A 25,236-nucleotide genomic window follows, 5' to 3' on the forward strand; every position below is an offset into this window, starting at 1 on the left:
TGCTCCTAGCCAATCTCAAGCAAATCTTTTACATCTCTCTTTTCTCCTACTGCCATCTGTAGGCAAACCTTGCCTAGTAACCCACCATCTCTTGCCTAACTTGTACGATGTTTGAACCTTGATGGCTGGCCCTGAAGAGAGCAAACAGAATAGAGAATTGCTGTATGAAGGTATAGCATTCTATCACTGTCCTTCGTGTTACAATATGAAGCCAAAGTGAGTCTAAAATGAGTGTTCTAGGTGGTCTAGGTGTGATAGTCTAGTGAGTCCTAGACATGCCATGTGTCATATTGGGAGTTATCCCACATACACTATGGCTTTCTAGAGTCTAGTGTCACACTATATAGTGTTGTACTTGTCTATTGTCTAACACAAGTCAACATCAAGTTCTTTGGTATCATGTGAGTACTTGTCCATTGCTTTGATTTTCTTTCCATTTCATTTCCACTATGCTTGTTATCTTTCATTTCCATTCCTAGTGTTAGCTTGCTTCTCTCCCTACCACTATGATCTTTCATGTGGTATCAGAGCCATGTTCCTAGCCCTGCTCTCTCTTTCCCTTTCCCTTTTAAGAGGTTGAGGTGAGGGAGTCCAATGAAGCTACTCTACCTCCTCCTCCTTGGAAGGCTGCCCTCTTCTCTCCTTCCTTGAGCTCTCTTCTCCACGCCATGATCTGCCACCTCTCTTCTCCTTCCTTCAGCTACATCTTTTTGTGACCTGCGGACGATGTGACGCTTCTATCTGGATCTAGAAGCAGAATCACGGCTTTGTGTCTTCAAAGGACCTTGAGTACTACAAATTTTGTTTTTACGTAATTGCAATCCGAGTTTTCTGTGAAAAGTTATAGCCCTTGCAAGAAGTGACGAAATTTGTTTTAACGCGGGAATTTTGTTTTGGAGCTCAATGATTTGATAGCCCAAGCATGATGCAGTCAGCTCAACGTGGAGCTGTCCATCCTCTTCATCGTTGACCTCTACTCCAGCCCACCATTTGCTCCTTCTGCCCGGCATTCTGTTGGAGCTGCTGCCCACAAGTTGCTGCCCATATTCTGCGCGTCATTCTCTTGGAGCTGCTGTCCTTGTACTTCTGTCTGCCATGCAGAAGTTCCAAACTTGCTCCAGCTCATGAAGAACTTATCAAGGTGATCTTAGTTACACTTGCATTTCTACTCAATTCCAGCCATGGAGTCTTCCAAATCAACTACCATTTCGTTTGAGAAATTTAATGGTAAGCATTTGCCTACATGGCAAACAAAGATGCGTCTTGTACTTATGAAAGATGGAGTGTGGAATGTTGTGCGTGGAAAGGAGAAAAAGCCACAATCAGATGAAAAGAAAATTGCATAGTGGGAGAATCTGAATGACAAAGCTCTATCTCTGATTGGTTTGGGGTTGGGTGATGACGTTATTCATCATTTTGATTTTGATTCCACTGCTCACGACTTATGGGATAAGTTTGAAGAATTGTTCGGCAACAAAATCATCAATTCAAAGGTATTCCTCAGCTAGGAATTCTTCAAGCTGCAAATGAAGCATGAAGACTCTCTTCTTGCTCACTTGAATCATATGGAATCCCTTGTCACTCAGCTTGCTAGTTTGGCAGCCTCTGTGGGGGAAGATGATCAAGTTGTTGTGCTCCTCTCGAGCATTGAGGAAAATTCTAAGTACCAGGAGATCATACCAGCATTGCGTGTGACACAAATGGGTTATCATGATATGGCTGCTATTCTTATTGATCATGACAGACAGTATGTAGACACTTCGGACTCCACTGTACTGTACTCCAAGGGTAAAGGCAAAGGCGAATTCAAGCCTTTCAAATGCAATCATTGTGGAAGCTTGGTCACACCGAGGATTGCTGCTTCCAGAAGCTTGCCAAGCAACAACACAAGGATCATGTCAACTTGGTTGGGGCTGCAACAAGTGAAGACGAAGAAGAAGATGATGCTTCGACACTGACTCATGCTCTTACTGCCGACATTAGAGATCTCTCTATATTTAGAGGTCTATTTACCTGATGATCGGGACTTTTGTTTCTAATCTACTTCTATTATTCCTACAGCTTGATGTATTTTAGGGTCCTCTGCCCTAGGTAGTCCCCCTAAAATGATATGTATTGAGTGCTTGGTTTTCATTGAGTCTAAAGGTCCTCTGCCTTGGATAGTCCTCCTAAAAAGATGTATTGGTTTTCGTATTTTGGTGTGGGGCTTTCTAACATGTTCTGTTATGAAGCCAAGGGGGGATGTACTGTGGGAGCCATATGTATTGGCTTTGATAGGTCTCGTTATCAGGCTCGGCCGAGTTCCAAGATGTTGGTGTATTCCTAGACCTATGAGCTGGTCATGTAGCCATGCTATAACGTGAGCCTCTGAGCATGTCGAGTCTCAAGCCATGAGAGTGCTTGGATCAACCTCTGAACACACTCAAATTTTAGCCTCTAAGTTACATGGGGTGCACAGTTTGATGACTATCATTGTCATGTTCTGTTCTTGGTTCCATTCCAGTAGTCTCTCACCTTGTCTTCATGGGGGGGTGTTGGAATATGAAGCCAAAGTGAGTCTAAAATGAGTGTTCTAGGTGGTCTAGGTGTGTTTTATAGTCTAGTGAGTCCTAGACATGCCACGTGTCATATTGGGAGCTATCCCATATACACTATGGCTTTCTAGAGTCTAATGTCATACTATATAGTGTTGTGCTTATCTATTGTCTAACACATCAGTCAACATCAAGCTCTTTGGTATCATGTGAGTACTTGTCCATTGCTTTGATTTTCTTTCTATTTCATTCACATTATGCTTGTTATCTTTCCTTTCTATTCCTAGTGTTAGCTTGCTTCTCTCCCTACCACTATGATCTTTCACTTCGACCCTGAGTTATCGTCTTGCAAAAGTAGCGATCAACCATCAAATACTCTTTCTACTAAAAGGAACGCAATTGACTTTATTTAGTAAAGCAAATAATGTTTCTAAGAAAAAGGAAAATAGTTCTTACAAGTTCATCCTCTATAAGGTGGATAGCATAGGAATCTCACTAACATGTGTAGGATCAATGACTGTGCAAAGGACTCTGCAATGCTTCTCACGCATCTGTGAAAACCGCTCTTTGATTACTGCTTGCCATGCAGCAATCCTGTGGTTGCTCTCCCAAACGTAGAACATTTTGTTGGGCATAACCTACCACAAAGGCTGCCCAACAAGCTCTGCCTCAAACTCTGCATTAATGGAAACCCATATAGGGTCCCATTCCTGCATGATAGCGTCATCAACATCGCAATCCTCTCGCCCAGAAGTCCAAGGAGAAACAATAAAAGCCCCCTTCTCCTTCACATAACTCTCTCTACCGAAGGCGGCTTTCAATCCAAACACATCATCCCTCACCTTGGCATAAGGGATAAGCCCTCACAAAGGAACTGGAGGACACCGAAAACAAGAAAATACTCTTGTTTTTTGGAGAATGTCCTCCCCCCTATCTAGATAAAGTGAATTCTCAGACAAAGAATCCCCTTCTCCAGGAGGAATGCTCCGGCTGAGCTATGTATGGCACAGTCTGTAAGGAGGACTCTTCAAAAGAAGGCACATGGTCAGAATCAGGCTGTGCTGCAGATCCCACTCCAAGCCCCTACCTCATGTCTCCCATATCCTCTGCTCCCATAGAATTGACATCAGGAATGGGGGCATTGACCTCAAGAGGATCATCATTTCCTCTTCCCTTTCCTGTTATCTCCCCGCCTCCCACGCTTGTTGCTAGGACCCGCTTTTGATCGGTCAACATTTCTACAAAATGTAAAACAAACAATACCTCGAAACTTAAAAGCAGGTATTGAAATAGTAATAGCTAGGGCCCCTCAACCTATGCATGTATTATTTGGGGAGTCTCACTATGCCGCCGGCTTTGAAATTATTTTCACAATATAGCCTTGTCCGTGTCAGAGAATCAACGCTAGAGGGAAATCTTGACGACGGCGGATTTGCAAAAAAAAAAATTTATTTGACATCGGATCTCGAAATTATAAAGTTATAAAGTTCATAATGATACATTTTATAGCTTTGAGACTTATTAAACTTATTAAACTTATTGTTTACTTATTAGCTTTTAAATTATTAACTTATTTACTTTGCATGGCTTTTAAATTATTAACTTATTAGCTTTTAAATTATTAACTTATTAGCTTTTAAATTATCAACCTATTAGCTTTTAACTTATTAACTTATTAACTTATTAGCTTTTAACTTATTGGTTTATTAGCTTTTAAATTATTAACTTGTTAGTGATTAAGTTATTGACTCCGTATTTTATTGGCCTCTTCATCTCGTTGGTTTTTAACTTATAACATGCACGTTGGAATATACCTCCCTATGGAGACGTGGTTGTCAGGCCGTTTTATGGAATGGTGGGCTGAGTAACTCTTCGTGGCCATCATCCTCGTTAACATCATTCTTCTGTGGAGTTGGTGAGCTATGGGCATGAGCTATGGGCAGTTGCATGTCATGAGAGCTACCTTTGGCCAGTTGCTTTTCATGACAGCTATCTATGGCTAGCTTCACTTCAGTCTACCAGCTTCTTCTTGCAACACATTGCGCTCTTATTATGCTTCTATTGCTCTCGTGTCCCACTTCTACTGTGTTCTCTGCTCCTCCAGCTCCTTCTTGCAATGCATTTCTCTATTGTGCTACTTCTGCTGCGATCACTTTAGCTGACAAGATCACTAGAAAGATTACCATTTTTGGCCCTGAAGTTCAACAAAAGATGACCTTGGTTTCAAGGAGGACACGACAAAGATTTCTCTTGACACCTTGCGTGAATCATTTGACTTACAAGATACGCCTGTGACTCTAAAGCCTTTGGGAATGGATGTTGAAGGTATAAAGCTCGAACCAGTTCTGCTGCACAATGGAGAGAACGGCTACCATCTGAATCCCGAATTCAGCAAGAGATGCCAAGTTTTGAAAGAAGAATCTGCCTCCATAGTGCATATAGATGTAGATGAGGACAACAATAAGAATAGTAAGTTCTTGACTTGATTCGTGGGCTTCCTTTGAGCACTAGTTTGCATACTGCTCTGCATAATGTTGCAAATATCATGCAAGTTGTAGAGTTTCCAAAGATCTATGATGGATATGTTGCTTTTGAGCTACCTCCCTATGGAAAGAAGAGTTTCATGCATGGGATGGAACGAAAGCATGACTGCCATCCATGGATTGACTATGTGACGTGCAGTAGTGATTGTTTTGATGGGGTGGTGCGTTTCAGTAGATGTGCAGGGCACCTACGATGCATCAATCTCGAATGTTCGTACTTCTCTAGAATGCATCTTCAAAATGAGAGTCAATGGAAAGGGAGAATGAAACATATTTGTAATGTGGGATTGATTAGAGCAGAGGATGGAAATCTGACTTGTCGCCACTGTGCTCAAGCTCCAGAATGCATTTCCACTTGTCCGGCAGTTATATACTACTGCATTCCAAAAGATCATGAGAACACCACCAGATGTGCTCTACATCTTGGAAATCACCCTCATCCTTACGAAGAGGGCATCCGCCCTGCACCAGCAGGGCGGATGTTGATAGCGTCGAGGAAATGTGAAGATTATCTCCACCCAAATGCTTGCTAGATTCCTCTGCAAGCTGACAACGCATACACAAGGAGGGTCTACCCATCTGCTGAAGCCAAGTACCCATAGGTATGCCCCTATGTATAGTGAGCCAAAGAAAGTAGGAGACTTTCCTGGCTCTACTGATGCCCCAAAAGTGGGTCCAATAGCTCAGCAAGAGCTGTGCAGTAAGTCCCTGTGTGTGCCAATGCTGGGAGGCAGATGGTAGGTGATGAGAGTCTCTCTGCTGAAGCCTGTAACCTGCCCTTGTCGAGTACTGGGAAAATGAAAGAGGACGAACGCCTGCCACCGGAGCAAGCCATGCCCACTCACCTGGGTCCCAGTCAAGCTCCGCAAGATGTCGACCCTGAAAAATCCAAAGTCTCTATCTAGTATCCTCTGCAATGGTCAACCTGGAAGGATCTGTGGCCCATTCCTTACCTAGGCAACCAATGACCCTGAGTCTCTACCAAAGAAGCTCCTGTCGATCTAGGGGGGGCTGAGTGGAATACAATCTGTGAGAGGAGTCCGTCTCAAAATAAATAAATGGTGCCGGTCCTAAGCGAACTCCAATGCATAGCCCAGCCTCACTAAAACAACCTGACCAAGTAGAAATGGGATGAACATAGGCTGGATCTGTAAGTATATCCCTCCACTCCTAAGGAATAGCTCTCATGATCAGTAATCTGGTGGCAGCAATTTGTCCAAGTGGCCCATGTCTATCTCTGATCACCTCCTCTGACATCTCCACACCTCCCCTTAACCAATCTCCGACTTTCACAACCCCGTGAGCATGCCATCTGACCAAGGGAGTCCTAAGTTCTGTACCAGGGGAAGATCCCTGGTACCGAACCAGGGGGTTATGGTAAAGTGGGTGTTGGGCAATTTCCTCTCTGGAGGAGGGAACTGCTCTGATGAGGTGCTGTCGAAAATGATCCCATATCTGAATAAGCCTTTTCACAAGTGGTGAGGAAGGTTGAGAATGCTGGTCCGTCAGGAAGATCCAACTGACTCTACTTGCCCACTGACCTGGTACTCTAGGGGTGCATTGGTGAATCCCATGCAGTAGGAACTGCTTCCATGGCTGATCTCCTGGAGTCAAATCTCTAACAAGAAGTTTGACTAAAAGGGCTCTGCTCTGCATCTCCGGATCAAGAACCCCAAGTCCTCCCTGCGAGAAAGGTAAAGTGATAGTATCCCATGAAACTCTGGCCCTAGTGTGCTCAGAACCATCACCACCACTCCACAGAAAGTTCCGAAGCAATCTCCTCACCTGACGGATCGAGTCAGCATGAAAGCACCAACATGACGCAACGTACGAACATAGTCGCTAGTAGAACCTGGTTGAGTACCAGTGCTCTTCCGACAAAAGAAAGTCTAGCCGTACTCCAGTAGGCTAGATTTCTCCGGATACTCTCAAGAATTGGGGCAAACTGTTGCGTCGGGGACACCTCAATGCCAACTTGGAAGCCTAGATATCTCGTGGAGGTGCCTCTGGGTATCCATACAAAGCCTCTGTCTCCTCCCCATGCTGGGGTATCCTGCTGAGCTCCAGTCCAGATGCCTTTTGATTTGTTCCAATTGACGAGTCCCCCTGAGGCTAGGCAGAACTTGCCAATTGAATCCGTAGCAGTAGCAAGACTATATGCATCTCCTCTGACTGTCAGTGCCGTATCATCAGCAAACTCAGTGTCCAGAAGCTCCTGCTCCTGCCGGATAGGTAGTGATCTCAACAAGACGGTGAGGGTCCGTCTGAAGAGACCCGGCCTCATCCACAAGTCTACGAAGACTGTCTAAAGAGTATCTCTGACCCACTGCCCTGAAGAACGCTCCAGAGCATCTATCCCCCTTCTGGATCTAGAAAGTCTGCTGGGAGTAAAACCTGAACTGGGCCCTCCTGCCCTGAATCTCCTCTAGTCTCTCCTGAGCCTCTGAAAGCTGCCCTCTGATGAAAAGAGAATGAGGAAAACTCTGAATCAATCTCTGAAGTCTGGATACCTCCGCTCTTGCGCTCCGATCTCTGATTCTGAGCTTTTCCTTCTCCTCTTTTGCCCTCAACTAGTAGGCCATGCTGACTCTAGCCAAAGCCCCCTCTACCCACATCAACCAGCCTTGATCCACAAGAGTGTCCTCTGACAACCAAGCCTCTCTCAACCGTTCCACGCTCCCCCGAGATCGAAAGCTGCCTGCGGAGAAATGAAGAATTTGCCACTCTCTGGAGAGAGTAACAGATCCCAAGTACTCCTCTACCTCCTCTGACCGTTGACAAAATACTAGGAGAAGTTCCAATTGAGTGAGGGAGTCTGTGGAAACCCCTCGAGCCAAAAAGGGCCAAAACTCAACGGGCAGATCTCTGTCAACCATCCTGGGGTCAGGTCTAAGAGTCAGAAGAGCTGAAAAGGGCTGAGCCGTCCTAACTCTGCTCCTGGAATAGGTGAGAGGGAGAGGAAGAATCTGTGACGAGGTGCCTGTAAGCATGGGTGACTGATAATCTCGCTCGATCTCATCTGCTAGGATCTCCCAACCCTCACGCCTGTCTGGGTATTGAGCGAAATCTGTGACCGTACTCGCAAAAGATCTGGATAAACCAGGAGAGAAAAGCTGCGAGGACGAGGCTGTACTGGGAGGGGTGTCTAAAAGGACGCTCCGCATAGCAACAAAAGAAGGTACTGTGCGGCGGGGAAGAGAAAGAGGTCTCGAGGGAACCTCATACAGGCACATGAGATCCTGGGACGGGCTCTGACTCTGACCTGTGTCGTGAAATACCTCTCTCTCCATGGACTGCTAGGAAGAGGCATCCGTCACCGTAACTGCAGCCTGAGCACTCTCCTACTGGATAACTGTCTCAGTAACCAATATCTGAACCTCTGGGGTAGAAGTGTCAAGAGTCATCAAATCCTGAGCTAGTGTCTCCTGCACAGTGTGAGGACCTGCCTGCGGATGGTCCTCCACATCTCCCCTTTCCGGGTCCTCCTAAACGTGTGTCTCAACTCCCTGAGCTACCATCTCCTGCACAGTGTCAAGACCTCCCTGCGGATGGTCCTCTGTATCTCCCCTTTCTGGGGTCTCCTGCACATGTGTCTCAACTCTCTGCCATCTGTGAGCTCGTACCTGGGGCTACTCGTACTGCTGACTCTCCCTCTGTCTCCATCTCCTCCGAGCTCTCCGTGAAAGCTCTTCCGCTGGAGGCACCTCCAAGTCCTCTGAGTCCACTGGAGGCTCCCCCGGAGGAGTCTCCTCTCGCTCTGCTGAATGAGTCGAAGCAGGCTCAGAGACCCCTGGAGGCTGAGCTGTAGGTTTTGGGTCACTCATAGGATGAGATGGATCCGGAGTCTCTGATCGAGGCCGACAACTGGGGCAATCCCTAATAAAGTGACCTCTCTTCTGACAGAAAAGACATTGATCAGGAAGACCCTCATACAAAACCCTCTGCTGCATCTGGACCCCATCTCCCGTGGAGTACGAAATCAAAGTAGGCAAAGGTCGAGGAGGGGGGAACTTTGAAATGAGTCTAACCCTCATAACACCTGTACCAGCAAGTGACTGAGCATAGGAAAGTCTAGCACCTAAAGGGATGACTGTACCTGCCACACTAGCCATATGCTCCACAGCTCTGCGACAAGAGCTGACCTCATCAGGAAGTCCAGGGAAAAGCATCCAAAAAGAGACCTGTTGCGGTCCCGGGGAAGTAGAACTGAAGTGCTTCTGCCAAGGCCACAAATGGATGACTCTGCTCTGATATTGAATCGGTGAGCTCATAAGTACTCTTTGAGCCTGCTCTGCAGACTGAAGGCCAAAAGAAAAGTACCCTTTGCCAAGCAATCGGAAAACCATAACTGAGACACCCAATGAGGCCATGCTGGTGTACACCCAATCACGTAACTGTTGGCCTCTACCGGGTAGAAAGCCAATGATGTGCGTCGAACGAAAACCCTCCTTTGCTACCTCAATCATCTGCACAATGTCAGGAGGAAAAGAAATTGTGACTTCAATCTTGCAGGTTCGGCGATGGGAGTGGCATTAGTGTCCTCCATTGTCTCAGCTTGCACTGTCCTGAGGAGAGGAGCTACCTCTGCTGAAAATACCACCAAGAACTCGCAACCAACCACAAGTAAATCCCCAAAAACCTGTATAATGAATGCCCCGAACTTGTTTGGAAGAATGCTATTTTAATTCTTGTACCTACACAATGCGTGAGGGTGAAAGAAAGAGATGAAGGGATTAAGAACACATCAACAAGAATTTGGTGAAGAATAATAAAGAGTATTAAGGATACCTGATCAATTATAGCGGCTGAACAACTTTCAATGTGGATAATGCTTGACAACAGTTTGAGGTATTAAAAGATGACAGTGATGCGGGTTGAAATACTTGTTTGTGAAATATTTGGGATTCTACTTTGTCATGTGCAATCGGATGAAGTGTTTCTGGTGTTGAAATATTTCAGGTTAGGCCAAAACTTCAGAGAAAAGGAATTCAAGCAATCATTGACCGACGAATTGGACCTAATTATCCTGCAGAAGCATACATGCAGGTGGCCGAGTTAGCTGTAAAGTGTACCTCATTTGAACGGCTACAGAGACCCTCGATGCAGGTTTGTGATGTGAAACCTTGATATATTGTCTTCCTCCAAATCTCAATGCATCATAGTTATGCGCAGTTAATTTCAGATTCCATATGGGTGTGGTCAAATTAACATTTTTAAAATATATGCACCATGGAATTTTTTCTGTAAGCTCTTTTAGCACAGGGTTGCATTATTATGAGGTGCCATATATAAAATCTGTGTGGAGGAGCTGATTCAATTTTTAGAGCATGTAAAATAACTCACCTACATAGAGCACTGGGTGGTTTTCATGCAGGATGTTGTAACAACCCTGGGCCAAATACTCCTAACATTAAGTCCTCCCCCGGACCATGTGAGAACTTATGCTCAGACATTCACTGCTTTCTGTATGGAAAGTAGATCTCAAGCGTCCACCAGCACAGATCTTGCACATGAATGTAGTATGGAGTACAGTTTTACATCAGATGTCCTTGAATCTTGTTGAAATCTTAGTGCTTTAAAATGTGAAACCTTTCGGAAATTTTCATTATATAGATTAGCATTCTTTGCATTGGTAATTAAGAACTTACAAGATCTCTACAGTTGTAGCACAATGAGATCTTTTGGTGCAACTGCTATCGTATTATGAGAAATTGAGCACACTGTTGGAATTTTCCAAATTGCAGATGTTTTTTTAAAAACGACTTTATAAGCATTTGTTTGTCACTTGTTAGTAGGAATAATGAAGAATATTCAACTGAGGTTCCTCTTTTTGGTGGATTCAATCTACATATTCAATTCTAAAGAAAAAACACAGAAAATAAATTTCGTATCCTTGTTCTAGTGAGAACATGTGGTTTTATTTTTTACTTTTTGCCTTTTTGTTAGCAAGAATAAAGACTTATATTAAGTATACACAGAAATACGGGTAAACCAACTCTTGTGTACATCAACATCCCATATGATAGTTATGCATAGACTGGCACAGCTAGTTATTGCCAAGAAGGGCCTATGGGGGTGTTGTGAGAAAAACAATCCATGGTCCCAGTCCCTTATAAAAGATGCTCTCCTAGCCGGAGCAGCATGGAAAATCCTTGAATCTTGCTTAGGGTGTCCATAAGAGTATGGATAATATCACGCCAGATGACGTAAATATATTGGGAAGTGTAGGTCTGAGCGCCCTCTATGGCCTCTATACATATGGATCTTTAAATCTGCCAAGCTGTGAGGCTGGCAACAATCTCCCATACTTGTTAGAGGGCGGGCAGTAGCTGACACGCCCATGAGGGATGCTGAAGCTTTGGTTAACAAATGGGCATAAATATGACTTTAGATGCAGCCTGGAGAGTAGGCAAAGCTGACAAACCAGTAAAGCCAATTTCAGAAATGTAGCAGACAGATCAACATTCATTTGCGAACGAGGGCTGCCCTGAAGGAGACTAGGACAATGACCTCACACTCTTGCAACAAGAGCGCGGAACAAAGGGAATGATTCTACTTATGGCAGCAATACAAGAATAGAAATGTGGATATAGAGACGGTAAGGTGATCATCCGAGAAAAAGGAGAAAGAGGAGAAAGAAATAAAAACAGTGTGCATGACAGTGTGAGGCTTGTGGGACAGGTGTACAAGACAGATTGTGCCTGGCCGTGTGGAATTGCCACCGAACTCTATGGTCTAACCCAGGGGTAAGAGACTCATACTCGTAGAGAAGTATCTTATATAGCGAGACACACGAGAGCCCTAAGAGAGGGCTACCATAGTGCCCAGATACACCTGGGAGTTGACCCATGGAAGGAGATGAGGAGAGAAAGTAGGGTATGAGATTGTGGGGGTGTACCAGTTCTTTCATATCACACTTTAGACCGCTCATATCTGTAATGAGGAAGTAGCCGCATGCACGACATGTGGATACGAGATTTGACATGAGATTTGACATGACTGCACATAGGTCTTCATTGCAGTGTGTTAATTCCCCTCAGATATATGGTCCTATTCCCATGAGGTCATCGCAGAGGGACACAGTTCATACAAGATGATACACAATGACATCTTGGAGTTCTCTAGGTAGGGGAAGACCCTCCTACTAGGGGAAATCAACACACACATTGGAGTAGACAGTGGGCCTACTAGATTTTGGATCCAACCCCCTTAGAGTACCAGACCTAGTAGAGCCATAGATAGTGAGGAACTTGGATGATGCACCATATGTGTAGGGTGTGCACGTTACCTATTGGAGATGGGGATGGTACACATCTTGGGTCATGTATAATGGACAAGTATAGTAGACTATTTGATGGGACCTCCAGCCTTTGTATCATGTGTACATGACTTTACAGCCGGGCATTTGCCATCTCGGCTACTACATGTGACATAGACTTCGATTCCCCTACCACCACCCACATCAACATCATGCCCTTGATGTGGTCTATGAGAGCCACCTATCTCGTGAGCTATCAACTTTTCTTTCAGATGATGTAGATCTTGCCCTGGCCTTAGACACCCTAGAATCAATCGTTTAGGATGCTACCTTTAATTCATTCCTTGGTATTTGGAGGATAGATGAGTCTCAGATGCACTAAGCATTGCAATAAGACATATGCAGGTCTCGTCTCACTAGCTGAGGATTGAGATAGAGAGGGCTGCAGGCGCACCTAGAGAGCAGCACGGATGTGCAAGCTATTCACATTGGAGGAGGTGGAGACATAGGAGCACTTCCTTTGTTCAAGCCAAGCTTATTATGAGATTCATGGATGATATCACTGCCTCATCGGGCATGGTTTGGACCACTTCTTGGTTGATTTTATGATCAGGTCTACATTGCCCTTACTTGACCAAGATGCGATAACATAGAGAGACTCTATCAGGGACAGATTAGACAGTAGTAGGAGACAATGACACTAGAGATAGAGCGAGACCGGATATAGCAGCATGTCACAGATTTTTGCACGTTCGAGTTGGCACCAGGTCACAGTGGAGAGGAGGAGCTAGTCAAGATGAGGACATGGTGGATTAGTGAGGCCAGACATAGTACAGAGATAGACCAAAGCATGCACGATCGAGGTCAAGTCCATCCTAGCCCTACTCAGAGAGGGGACCCTCAGAGACAAGGTATCACTCCTGACATGGCCCACGATATACAGAGATCACGGATATGGGCATATCACTCGTGATATGGCACACGAAATACAGAGATCACGGAGGCCATGTCCCCTATCACATTAGGAGACAACCCTTCAGAGTCCATATCACTCATGATATGGCCCACGACATACAGAGATCATGGAGGTCATCGAGAGGCGACCAGTCAGAGGCAGATACGACATATCCTGATATCTCACTAGAGGACCTCCCATCATAGGCACTCCTGGACTGCCAAGGCACTGGGATACTAGTTGGTACTTTTGGATTCTACATCTTTGTGTTTTCTCAGGATTTTGGATTTTTTAGTATAGCACTCAGCAAGGGCCCTGCACTAGCCCATTGCGGCTTTATGAGAAACTATTCTAGGTTGTGCTTTGTCTCATAGGCATGTGAGGCCTCTAGAAAATGGAGAGAGGAAAGGAGGAGCATGAACCAGCACATGACAGTGTTTGATCCCTGAGATGAGAGCACAAAATAAGCTGAAGATGGCGGTGTGGAATTGTAATGGTACCCTCTGGTTAGACCCTGGGGGTTTCTCGAAGACCTACACTGATAAAGACCTGGTTTCTACACTGAAATGCATGAGAGCCTTGAGGCAGGGCTGCGTACAGTGACAAGATATGCTTGGAGACAGCGAGACTGGAGTTTATGGTGGAGTGGCACCTGAAACCGCTCATATCTATAGTACAAAGAGAGGAGCATGCACGACACATGTCGACACGGCATCCAACTTGATGCATGACCTCTTTTCATTGTGGTGTGCTGTGCTGTTGGCAGTTGCTGACCTTACATAAGTGAATGTGTTGATAATTTCATAAGGTCCTTGAAGTTATTGAGTTTTTTGGGTTATCACTACTCTTGAACTGCTTCACTATATGCATTGTTGTTGAATTATAACTTATAACTATTGCCTGCTACCAACCCAAACCTACCCTCGTCATATGCACATGAGGTCACCACAGAGGGACATAGTCCATATGAGACGATCTTCGATGACATCACAGAGTTCTCCTAGTAGGGAGACATTCTCCCCCTTGGTGACTTTCAATGCACGCACAGACGATGGGCAGGTGAGCCTACTAGATTTTGCATATGACTTATTGTACCAGAGCTGGATCTAGCAAAGCTTGGAATAATGCGACACCTAGCACACGTACCACATGTGACAGGTTTTGGGTGATGCTTGAGTTGGGCATTGTTGTCCATGACCTGATTATATACAATGGCCTCGAGAAGTGGCCCTCATCTGGCGGACTCACCTCTTTCCTACATGGTGGAGAGATGACTACTTGATAGGTCCAATAGCTTTTTCCTCACGGATACTTGACTTTTCTGTGCCCGTCCCCCCTCTCACTGCCGGATCATGCATACTTCGCCTTCTACATTTCTACCACCATGCCAGCCATTGAGAGAGCTCCTCCTACACCCCACCCACTTGTATCCAGATGCATTTTGATCACACTCGACTCCGTGTACGTGAGCCACCTGGCCTTTGAGCTCCCAGTCCTATATAGACCTCAGCCATGCTTCAGACACCTTGGTCTCTGTGGTACAGATTGCAGCTATCAGATCTTTCCCCATTACTCGATCCTCGCGGGTCCCCGATGGGAAGATGCCTCAAAATCCTTGGTTCGATGTGACGAGTGCAGATTGATGAGAGCTTCCCTCATACATGAGTGAGCTTTGGGACATATGACACCACTTGAGATGCAGTCGGCCTCACGTCATATGATACGACGGAAGCGGCGGGCTTTTCTCACACACAAGATGGATGAGGTAATCAGATCCTTTCGAGGAGGAGACCCCACTATTTTTTTATTTTTATTTTCCAAAAAAGAGACTTCTATTAAGTAAGAAAGAAACCCGCTAGAGCAAGCTCCGTGCGGAAATACACCATGCGGAGACCCCACTATTGGCTAGGGGCCTCTCACAAAAGGGAAACTGCTTATCCCCATCACTGATCCGGGTATTTGGCACACCTATGTATGCTCTCTTTATGAGGTTCCAGGCCAAACACTACCGGATATGTCATATATACCTAGATCCACGACGTGCCATGTGTTTCCTACACAGAATGTGCGCGCAGCGCTCCCGAGACTTCATAATTGGAGATCACCAGGCCATGAGGGGCTATGGACCTAGCATTTTGCAAATGGACAAGAGGTCCGGGCCCCAATCCTAGCACAATTGTTCAACCACGCTTGTTCAACCACGCTGTATGTCATGGCTTCCCATCTACATGGAGTACCACCACCATTTTACCAATACATAAAGTAGGAGATCCCATGGATACTAAAACTACCACGCCCTCATGATTGGGCACACTCTAGTCAAGAAATATGGATCAGTACTAGAGCGGGAGATTAGCAGCCACACGGAGGGTCATGGACAATGGGCTTTCGGGCAGGCAGGTTTTTGAAGACAGCACTCCACCCTGGGTCACATTTTCACTTTGCGGGTTATCATTGAGGAGGCGAAGTCCAGGCACCAGAAAGTCTATGCTTGCTTTGTATACTTCCGGAAGGCCTTCGACATTGTTTCACGATCCCGCTTAATTCACGAGGTTATAGGAGATGCAGCTCCCAAAGATCATGATTTGGGGAGTGATGAGCTCATACAAGTCTGTCAGAGGGAGAATATGCGTCCCAGGAGGTACATCAGACTAGGTGGAGAGGACTATCAGAGTGAAGCAGGGATTCCCCCTCACGACTCTATTTGGACTCTACATTGATGAGATCACATCATTTTTAGATCACCTAGGGGGCAAAGGCTCATTACTGGCTGACTTGATGGTGCAAATACTACTATAAACAGATGACATAGTACTCATATCTTCCATAGCAGAGGGGCTACAAAAACACTTGGAGGCTCTAGAAGTGTTTTGCAGAGAGAGACCTGACGGTTTACCTTTTCTTTTTTTTTTCAAGAAAAGTTCTTCATTAATTATGAATAAAAACCGCAGAGCAAGCTCAAGTGCGGGAGTACATCATGTCAAGCATGAGAAAAAACAGCTCAGAATGAGCAAACAAAAATCCCAGGTGGTGGCTGAAAATGCCACCTCATCCCTGAAGGAGAGTCAGAGAAGAAAGGAGATCCCTTCCAGACTCTGAGAAAAGCAACCCTCCTCGCAGTAGCAGTCTTGGAGGTTCCCTATATGTTCACTCAAATGGCCATCAAAGTGTGTATAGTATCTGCCCAGATACTGGCCATAGTCTGAGAAGGGTGAACCTGGGAGTCCTCCAAAGCCTCTGTACATCTAGCTCTCCAAATATGCCATGCTGTAATACTAGTCAAAATCTCCCAAGATGTGTCAATAGAAGCGCAGGGAGCTCTGAATGGAGTAAACGAAACATCCCGGAGGGAGCATGACTTCACAATGTGTCGCCGAACAAAGAAAGTTGTGTCCGTGTCATGTCCCTCGAAGAAAGCCTGTGGACCAGTGAGTGACAACCAAGGGACTGATCCCCAGGTCATGAAGAAGGGTGTTCTATGAAAAATGCAAAGTATCCTAGCAACACCCTTCCAAATCATCCTCGCCTGAGTGCACTCCCAAAGGAAGTGCTGCACTGACTCAACGGCTGAGTGGCATCGAAGACATGTAGGGTCAGCCCCAAACCTGGATCTCCACAAGCTCACTGCAATCCCTCCATGAATAGTAAGCGAGATGACTAACGTGATTTTCCTATTCCTGAGGGATTTCCAAAGTCTCCCCCAAAGGTTTTTCTGCATCTTTGCAGAAATCTGAAAAGTATCCCAATGAGGAGCTCTAGAGGGCCTCCAACCTCTACAACTGAGCTAGAATCTCTTGGCATTTTTGACGGTGTAACGCAAGAAGGGGATGCTCTTCTCTCGGTGCCGTGCATCTATCCACTCCCATTCCCGTGGATCCCACTGCAAGGATCTAATAAGGGAACCTCCATACAACCAAAGCCTCCAAGATCCAAGAGCCAGGAGAACTAGGTCTGGATCAAGATACCACTGTGAGTCTCTACCCATCTCCATGTATCCTGCAATCTTGATAGGCTGAAAAGGAGCCTCCAAGAGAATGTCCTTTGAAGATCTATGGAGTTTGCCTTCTGCATGAACCTAAAAGACAAGGGTATCCTCATGTGCATCCCGCAAGCCTATAACCTACAGAGGGGTACCTATCCTCGTAAAAGCCCCCAACCAGGTGGACTCCAAAATAGGCAAATGGTATGTATCCATCCACTCCACTGGTATGGCTGCATCTATCTGTTGCATCCTGGCTGCACTTCCTCTGAGGTGACTAACTAAACGAACTCTCTGATCCTCTGGAAGCATCGAGAAAGCTTTCCAAGCACCTACCGTGGATGCAGGGCCCAACTCCCATCTAGACCACTGCATGTAGTGTGACATGCCCAGTGATCTACCATGCTCATCTAGTATGCAATCATTCCACATGACGGGCTGCCTGTCAATTTCTTCACGAGAGGAGAGTGGAACTCTCCGAAGAGTACTTCTGAAGCTGTCCCAAGCTTTCAGAATGGTAGTCATGAGAGGGGAGGTAGGAGATCTGAGATGGGCTAACGTAAAGATCCATCTAGGGTTGTCCATCCAATCTCCTCCTTGAGAAGGTGCGCATGTCTGTATACTACGTAAGAAAAAATCCTTCCATGGCTCCTGACCAAGCATCAAACCTCTGACCGCGATCTTGCAGAGCAAGGCTCTACACTGCAAGTCTAGATCAATAATATTGACACCCCCTTCCTCAGTGGGTAGAATAAGAGTCTCCCAAGCCACCCTGGCTATCACATCTGAAGTGCCGTCTAATCCACTCCACAAAAAATTCCTGACAGGTCTCTTGAGCTGAGTGATACTGCTTGTAGATTGGCACCAACAAGAGCAAACAAACCAAGCTGTAGCCAACAGTACCTGGTTTACAACCACCACTCTAGATGCAAGGTCAAGTCTGGACAAACTCCAAAATAGGAGTTTCCGACTGATGCTCTCCAACACGGGAGCGAACTGCTATGCTGGAGAAATTCCACCCCAACTTGGCATCCAAGATACCTGACGGAGACACCCCTTTGAATCCAAGTAAAGCCAATATCAGCACCCCAATCTGGAGTGTCCTCATCACTAATCTAGAAACCATTGGATTTATTCCAGTAAATGTGAGCCTTGCTGCAATGCAAAACAAATCCAAGGCTGTCCTGAAAGAGGCGAGTGTCTGTGGAGTGGTATCCAAAAAAATAGCCATGTCATCTACCAGCTCACTTTCCAGCAACTCCTCTTCCTGTCTCAACGGAAGTCTCAGCCCAAAAATATCAGCTTAAGCTCTAATATAGAGGCTCATAGCTTCAGCCACAAATAAGAATAGAAAGGGGGCTAGAGGGCATCCCTGTCGGACTGATCTGGAAATCTGAAACCTGTCTCCCCTGACTCCACCAATGAGTACTTGGCTATGGGCTGACCTGTAAAGAGCAGAAACCCCTCTAATCCACAAATCGGAAAATCCAAAGCGAAGAAGGGTTCCCTATAGAAAACCCCAATCTACCCTGTCATATGCTTTTTTGAAGTCGAGGAGTAGAATTGCCAACCTATGGCCCTCATGCATAGCCCACTCAAAAGCCTCCCAAAATGAGAATATGTTATAAAAAATGCTTCTGCCATGGACAAAGCTTGTTTGCGTGTCATGTATAAGATTTGGCAGGATGGGATGCAATTGCAGACTGATGGCTTTCACCAAGATCTTAGAGCCTAGTAAGGTGATCGGTCTCCACTGAGACACTAAATTTCTACAACCTCCTTTTGGGATAAGATGAATGAGACCCTTCGAGAGTGAGTTTGGCATCTCACCCAAGTCCCAAACGCCATGCATGGCTGCGGTGATGTAATCCCCGATCTAATCCCAAAAAATAATTAAAAAAGGAGGTGTAAGTCCATCCGACCCTGGACACTACCCTTATGAAGGGCAGTAAGAGCATTCCTGAACTCTATGTTGGTGAAGCGTGCATCAAGTGAGGCTCTCATACCTCGATCCACCAACATAGGAATATTCTGCCAAACAACCTGTCTAGCATCATCTCTGGCCTGTGAATCGGGATCTGCAGTCAGAAGAGAGGCATAGTAATCTGAAGAAATCTGCACGACGGCATCTGGATGTGTCTGAAGTACCCCATATGAGTCAACAAGCTGCGAAACCTCTCTCTACTATGTCTAGGGCCAAGAGTAGAGAAGAACTACCTGTTGACGACTCCATTCTGCGTCCAGAAAGACTCTCTGGCGTGAAAGGCATACTCTGCTCTCTGATGTAAAAGTGTTTGCTGATGAACCCTTGTTGCAGCAAGGCGCTCCTAAATCCAAGCATCTGTAGGCCATTTTTGCTCTTCTCTCTAGAGAGCTGCAAGCTGCTGGCGAATGGCAATCTCTCGCCTGCAAATCTCATCTCTCCTGATACCAGCAACATAATGATAAAAGCTGCTAATGTCAGTGAGAGTTGCAGCCACATCTGACGTGGACGACTGCCCACCCTGCAGGTGAGAAACCCAAATCTGTAGCACTACCTCTGTGAGGCCCTCCTCTACATAGAAGGCATTTGGAATCCTGATACCGGCAGAGCGGCCTCTCGCCCGAGGCTCTGAAACCACCAAAACAACTGAAAAATGATCTGAAGTGGACACCCCAGCGCTAATGCATACTGTCCCACCTTTGTCCAGTGCCCAATCATCCACATAAAATCTGTCAATTTGTGCGTGGATAGGCATCCTTACTCTCCTGTTCGACCAAGAAAATAGAAGAGACTGTGGCTGAGTGTGAAAAGCATCATCATACCAAATATCTTTGCCACTGAAGTGAAAAAGGAAGGCATCCCATGTTGCTCTCTCAAGGGAGTGAATGCCACCTTCCCTACCCCCTCTTTTGTCTAAAGGCATCTCAACCATGTTGAAATCGCCCCCAATAGTCCAAGAATTCGCAATATGGGACTAAGAGAGCAACTCCTTTCAAAGGAGGACACGATCCCCCTCTCAAGTTGGGTGCATAAAGGTTAATAAAGCCAACCTTACGCCCATCAATCAACAAAATAACTCACAGTGCTCTAGAGGGGACTATGACTCCATGTCCAATGACCAAGGGGAGCATCGAAGAAGAGATAGAAATGCAAATGCCTCCCCTGGTGCCCAAGGCAGGTGACAAAAAAGTATTGCCAGAAAGAAGCTTACGTGACTTGGCACAATCTCTACCATCCAGCTTATGCTCTTGGAGCATAAGGATATCAATGGGGCCACCTGAAACACCTGGATGGAGTTGGTTATGAATCAGCTGCCTACGGTGGCGATGAAGCATACCACCAAGGCCCTGAACGTTCCAACTAATGATCCTCATCGATGGGAGGAGAAGGCCGGGTGAAAGGCCCTACCGACCTGGTGGTGGAGAAGATCCTCTCCTGTGAAAGAGTCCTCCTGTCAAGCGGAGGGAAATCAACTGGTGAAAGAAACCCCACTCCAGCAGAGGGGGAAGCCCTGTCCAACGGAATCCCCATAACCAGCTTCCCCAGGGTAGAGGGTACAAACTCCTCTGTCTCAAACTCTGCCAAATCTGCTAGTACTGCAAAGGAGTTCCTGTAAGAGGGAACTGGCATAGGAGTGTGAAGAATCCCTGCACTCGAGGGAGTAGGAGAAATAACCCCCTTACCTCTATCAAGAGGTGAAGTGTGACTAAAAGGGGCAGGGGCCTGATTAGGAACATCAGTGATAGGACCTGAAGAAATGGGTTGCTCCTCCTGATGAGCAAGTGGGGGGACAGGGGCAACCACATCTATGCCTGAAACAATTACATGAATATCACCTGCCTGTAACTGAGAATGGTCCGAGGTGCCTCGTAGAGGTGGCGGAGTGTCAGCAACCCTCACAGGCATCCAACAGGGGATGACAGGAGCAGGACATGCTGATCGTTCTGTGTGCGCTGAAGAAGAGGTTCCAGGTCTAGGGGCTGGTCCCGAAGGTCCTGGGTGAGAAGTGGGGGCTTTGGTAGCGCATGCAGAAGAAGTAGGACGAGAAGCCGAAATAAACCGTTTGGGCCTTTTCTTCTTTCTTGGGCAATCTCTGGCGAAGTGCCCAAGGGTCCTGCAAATCCTACACTAATCCTGTCTCCCAGTAACCTTGAATCTCTGTCAAAAAAAGGAACCATCTGGTCATTGAAGCATAATGTGATCATCTGTAATATCAGGGTCAGAGACGATGACCTTGACTCGTGGCACCCCATTCGATCTGACCGCCTCTGCTGCTGAAGAGGGCATGCCAAGGAGGGGGGGGGATCTCTGTGACCAAGCGAGAAGTGGCTCCTATGGATGGTAAGAGTCGATGGTAAATCTAAGGAAGGCCGGGGAATCTGATGATAAGTGAGGTAACCCTACTATCTTCCTCTACCTGATCGAAACCCAAAGTGAAGGGTGTCAAAAAGATCCTCCTGAAGCTCAATGCCAAAGGACTAGCCCTAAGTACTGAACCTGTTGATTTTGGAGAATCAACGGCCATCTGGAAGAACCCTTGTCCAAGTAGACGAACATCGGTAAGGTGCCCTGCGAGGTCTCCAGGTAAAGCCGGAAGGATCCAATCCCTAGCGCGTAGCTTGGAAGGGTGGGAACCGTGAGTGCAAGCAAAGAGTGAGGTAGCGTACTCATGCTTTAAATCAGTCTTGAAGTGTTGAAGCTCGTCTTTGGAAAAGGTAATTGTTCTTGCGGCCAGTGGAAGCGGTCGAGGACTGGCTGAATAGGAACCCATTCGTCAATCAAGGTGGAAAGGCCGACGCAAATACGAAGATGCTCAGTCCGTCCGAAAAATTGTTGCCGGGAAGAGACATTCTCTATCTTTCTCCTAGAGGGGGCTGAAGAGGGTGGAGGGGGGGGTGACAGGCAAAGGAGGGGCAGGGTAGGGAAGGAGGGGGAAGGGAGTGAAGGAGGGAGGTGCTGAGGCCGGGGGAGGGGCTGAGGAAGGGGCTGAGGAAGGGAGGGAGAGGCGGGGGGAAGGGGCGGGGGAAGGGAAGGGAAGTGGGGTAGGGGGGAGCGGGAGTAGGAGGAGTGGGGGGTAAGGAGGGAGGGGCAACGGGGAGGTAGAGAGAGGCGGGGAAGGGGAATCGGGGGTAGGGAGGGAGGGGCGGGTAGGGGGAGCGGAGAGTAGGGAGGGAGGGGCAGTGGGGGGTAGGCAGGGAGCGGAAAGTAGGGAGGGAGGGGCAGTGGGGGGGTAGGCAGGGAGGGGCAGGTAGGGGGAGCGGAGAGTAGGGAGGGAGGGGAAGCGGGGGGTAGGCAGGGAGGGTAGGGGAGGGAAGGGGTCGAGGAAGGTAGAGAGGGAGGGGAGCGGGAGAGGGCAGCGGGGGAGGGAGCAGCAGCCCGGGGGAGGGGCTGGCAGGGAGAGGAGGAGGGAGGGGAAGGCAAGGGAGGGAAGGGAGGGGAGAGGGGTGCAGGATGGAGAGGCAGCAGGGAACAGCTCGGACGGGGAGCTCAGCAGCCCTGGCCAAAAGATGTATATGACGGTTTACCTTGGGAAACCAAGGTTATGATCTTCAACACCTCACAACCAGTGCTCCACCGACATAGCTTTGCTTATTGAGGTGAGCTAGGAGATTGTACAATCATACACCTACCTGGGAGCAGTCTTCACAGGGCCAGTCTTAACGATGACTCATGCAGCTAGAGCACGACTTTCACAGTCTAATCTGATTTCTCCCTTCTCGTCGAATCACGGGCATGGGCACTTGGTTTCTCCTCCCAGCCAACCTCGTTGGTAGCAAGCTCACAGATAGTCTCATTACGTAAAAGCTCATGCTTGCTTTTTCCAACGAGCCCCAAGACTCCCTAGATGAATCTAGTATGCCACATGTCATAATTGTAGGGTCCTTCCTTAATGCATTATTTACCCCTCTCTTGGGATATCTTTAAAACATTTGCCCCTAGGCACATTAAATGCATTAAAGTCCCTTAGCCTTAGATCCACCTAGTCTAGTGCCATGTCACCCTCACCAAGGACCTTGACCTTTATCCCTTTTTGATCATTTACATGAAGCCCAAACAAATATAATACAAACATTGATCCTTTAATGGAAAATGCCGACTGACCCTTCCGATGTCATGTTACCTCGACTTGAGCGTAACATTCCTTTCCTCTTCAGCATCAGCGTCTTGGATGATAAAGTCTGGGAACACTCCGTAACTGGTATACGGATTCCCAGGTAGCTTCTGATAGAGGTAGACCATGCCATGCAACCAACACCGTGGGTATCTTCCGATTGTGTACTTGCATTGTTCCTCGGTCCAGTATTCCTATTGGTTTGCGTCTTGCATTATCCTCTATCTCCTGAAACAAAACAACACCTTCGATTAGTGAGTCACCTGTATGCAAAATTTTTTTTAAACGAGAAACATGAAACACTGGGTGCACCTTACAACCCTGTGGCAATTCTAATTTATAGGCTACCTTGCCTATTCTTTTTAGAATTAACCATGGCCCACAATATCAAGGTGATAACTTAGCACACTCTCCTACAGTCAAAGACTTGGAGTGCAAAGGAACTCTGACAAAAACTTTTTCTCCTTTCTTAAATTCTCTAGCAGATCGGTTTTCATCCGCATACGCCTTAGCTCTATCCATAGCTTGGCGGATGTTAGCTCTCGCAAGTGCTAGCATCTCCCGCATCTGAAGCACAAAGTTCGCGGCACTAGGCACTTTCTGAGGTATTCAAACTATAGTTGGATTCGCTGGTCTATAACCATAGTTCAGCTCAAACGGACTGAACCTTGTAGAGAAATGTTTTCTATCATTGTAGGCAAACTCTAACAATGGCAACCACTTGTCCCATGTATGTTCCCTCAATGACACATATGCTCTAAGCATATCCTCTAAAATTTGGTAGATTCTTTCCGTCTGACCATCCGTTTCTGGATGATCCCCACTACTCATTCCCAACTCAGTCCTTAGTGTCTCAAATACCGCAGTCCAAAAATGACCGATAAATTTGACATCTCTGTCTGACACTATGGATTTGGGTAATCCATGCAAACGAAATATATGTCTAATAAACAAATCCGCCACGTGCGGGGCACTAACCGACTCTCTAGTTGGAATGAAGTGAGCCATCTTGGTAAGACGATCAACCACCACAAGGATAGAATCATATCCACCTTGTGTCGTAGGCAAACCTACAATAAAGTCCATGGAAATGCTCTCCCACTTACCTAGTGGTATCTCCAAGAGTTGTAAAAGTCCGGGTGGCTTCACCCGTTCTGCCTTACTTACCTGACACGAAAAACGTGTCACATATTCACGAATATGCTTTTTCATCTTTGGCAAAAAAAAATCTCGTCTCACGAGATGATATCTCTTCTTGACTCCTGGATGTCCCGCACATGGGATATCATGGCATTGTCGAATGACTCTCTGCCTGAGATCATTTTGATTAGGTACTACTACCTTGCCATTTCTTTTTAGCATACCATCCCTTATGGCATATCTTGCATAAGTGTGGCCTTTTCTGGATGCCAGGTCATCCTTTTCCCCGGGTTTGAACACATGAGCCTTAGGCCAAAGGCTCTGGATGAACTCGTCCACCTTTTAAGTTTCTCTAATCTCGGTCATTAGAGCACTCTCTAACACCGTGAAACTCATGTTATGCATAATGCGTGACAACGCATCAGCAACTTTATTATCCTTCCCTCTTCAGTACCGGATCGTGAAATTAAACTCGTGCATGAGTTCTGCCCACCTAGCTTGGCGGCCTCTCAAGTCAAGTTGTTTACAAAAATGTTTCAGAGTATCGTGATCAACATCCACATAAAACTCTGATCCATACAAATAATGTCTCCATGTTTTCAAAGCATGGACAACAGCATACAACTCTAATTCATGAGTTGGCCAATTTCGTTGAGAGGGAGAAAGCTTCTTGCTTTCAAAGGCTACTGGCCTTTCCTCTTGGAGGAGAACTGCTCCTACCGCAATGCCACT

General features: G+C 46.5%; 1 protein-coding gene across 3 annotated transcripts in view; it reads left to right on the forward strand.

Annotated features, from left to right (window-relative positions):
- LOC147880104 (leucine-rich repeat receptor protein kinase HPCA1-like) overlaps window positions 1-10,812 on the forward strand; it is a 217,811-nt gene extending 206,999 nt beyond the window's left edge. For 2 of the 3 annotated variants that reach the window (XM_087371552.1, XM_087371553.1), the window contains 2 exons: window positions 10,037-10,183; window positions 10,452-10,812. In XM_087371552.1, coding sequence (XP_087227678.1) covers window positions 10,037-10,183; window positions 10,452-10,640 — 336 coding nt within the window. In that variant the 3' untranslated portion in view covers window positions 10,641-10,812. The remainder of the gene's footprint in view (window positions 1-10,036; window positions 10,184-10,451) is intronic. The other variant, XM_087371554.1, reaches the window with a different exon arrangement.
- Window positions 10,813-25,236: the final 14,424 nt, after the last annotated feature.

This window comes from Dipteris shenzhenensis, chromosome 33, assembly GCF_047967505.1.
Source record: "Dipteris shenzhenensis isolate YYH24624 ecotype China chromosome 33, Dip_SZ_1.0, whole genome shotgun sequence".
In the NCBI taxonomy this organism is placed as follows: domain Eukaryota; kingdom Viridiplantae; phylum Streptophyta; class Polypodiopsida; order Gleicheniales; family Dipteridaceae; genus Dipteris; species Dipteris shenzhenensis.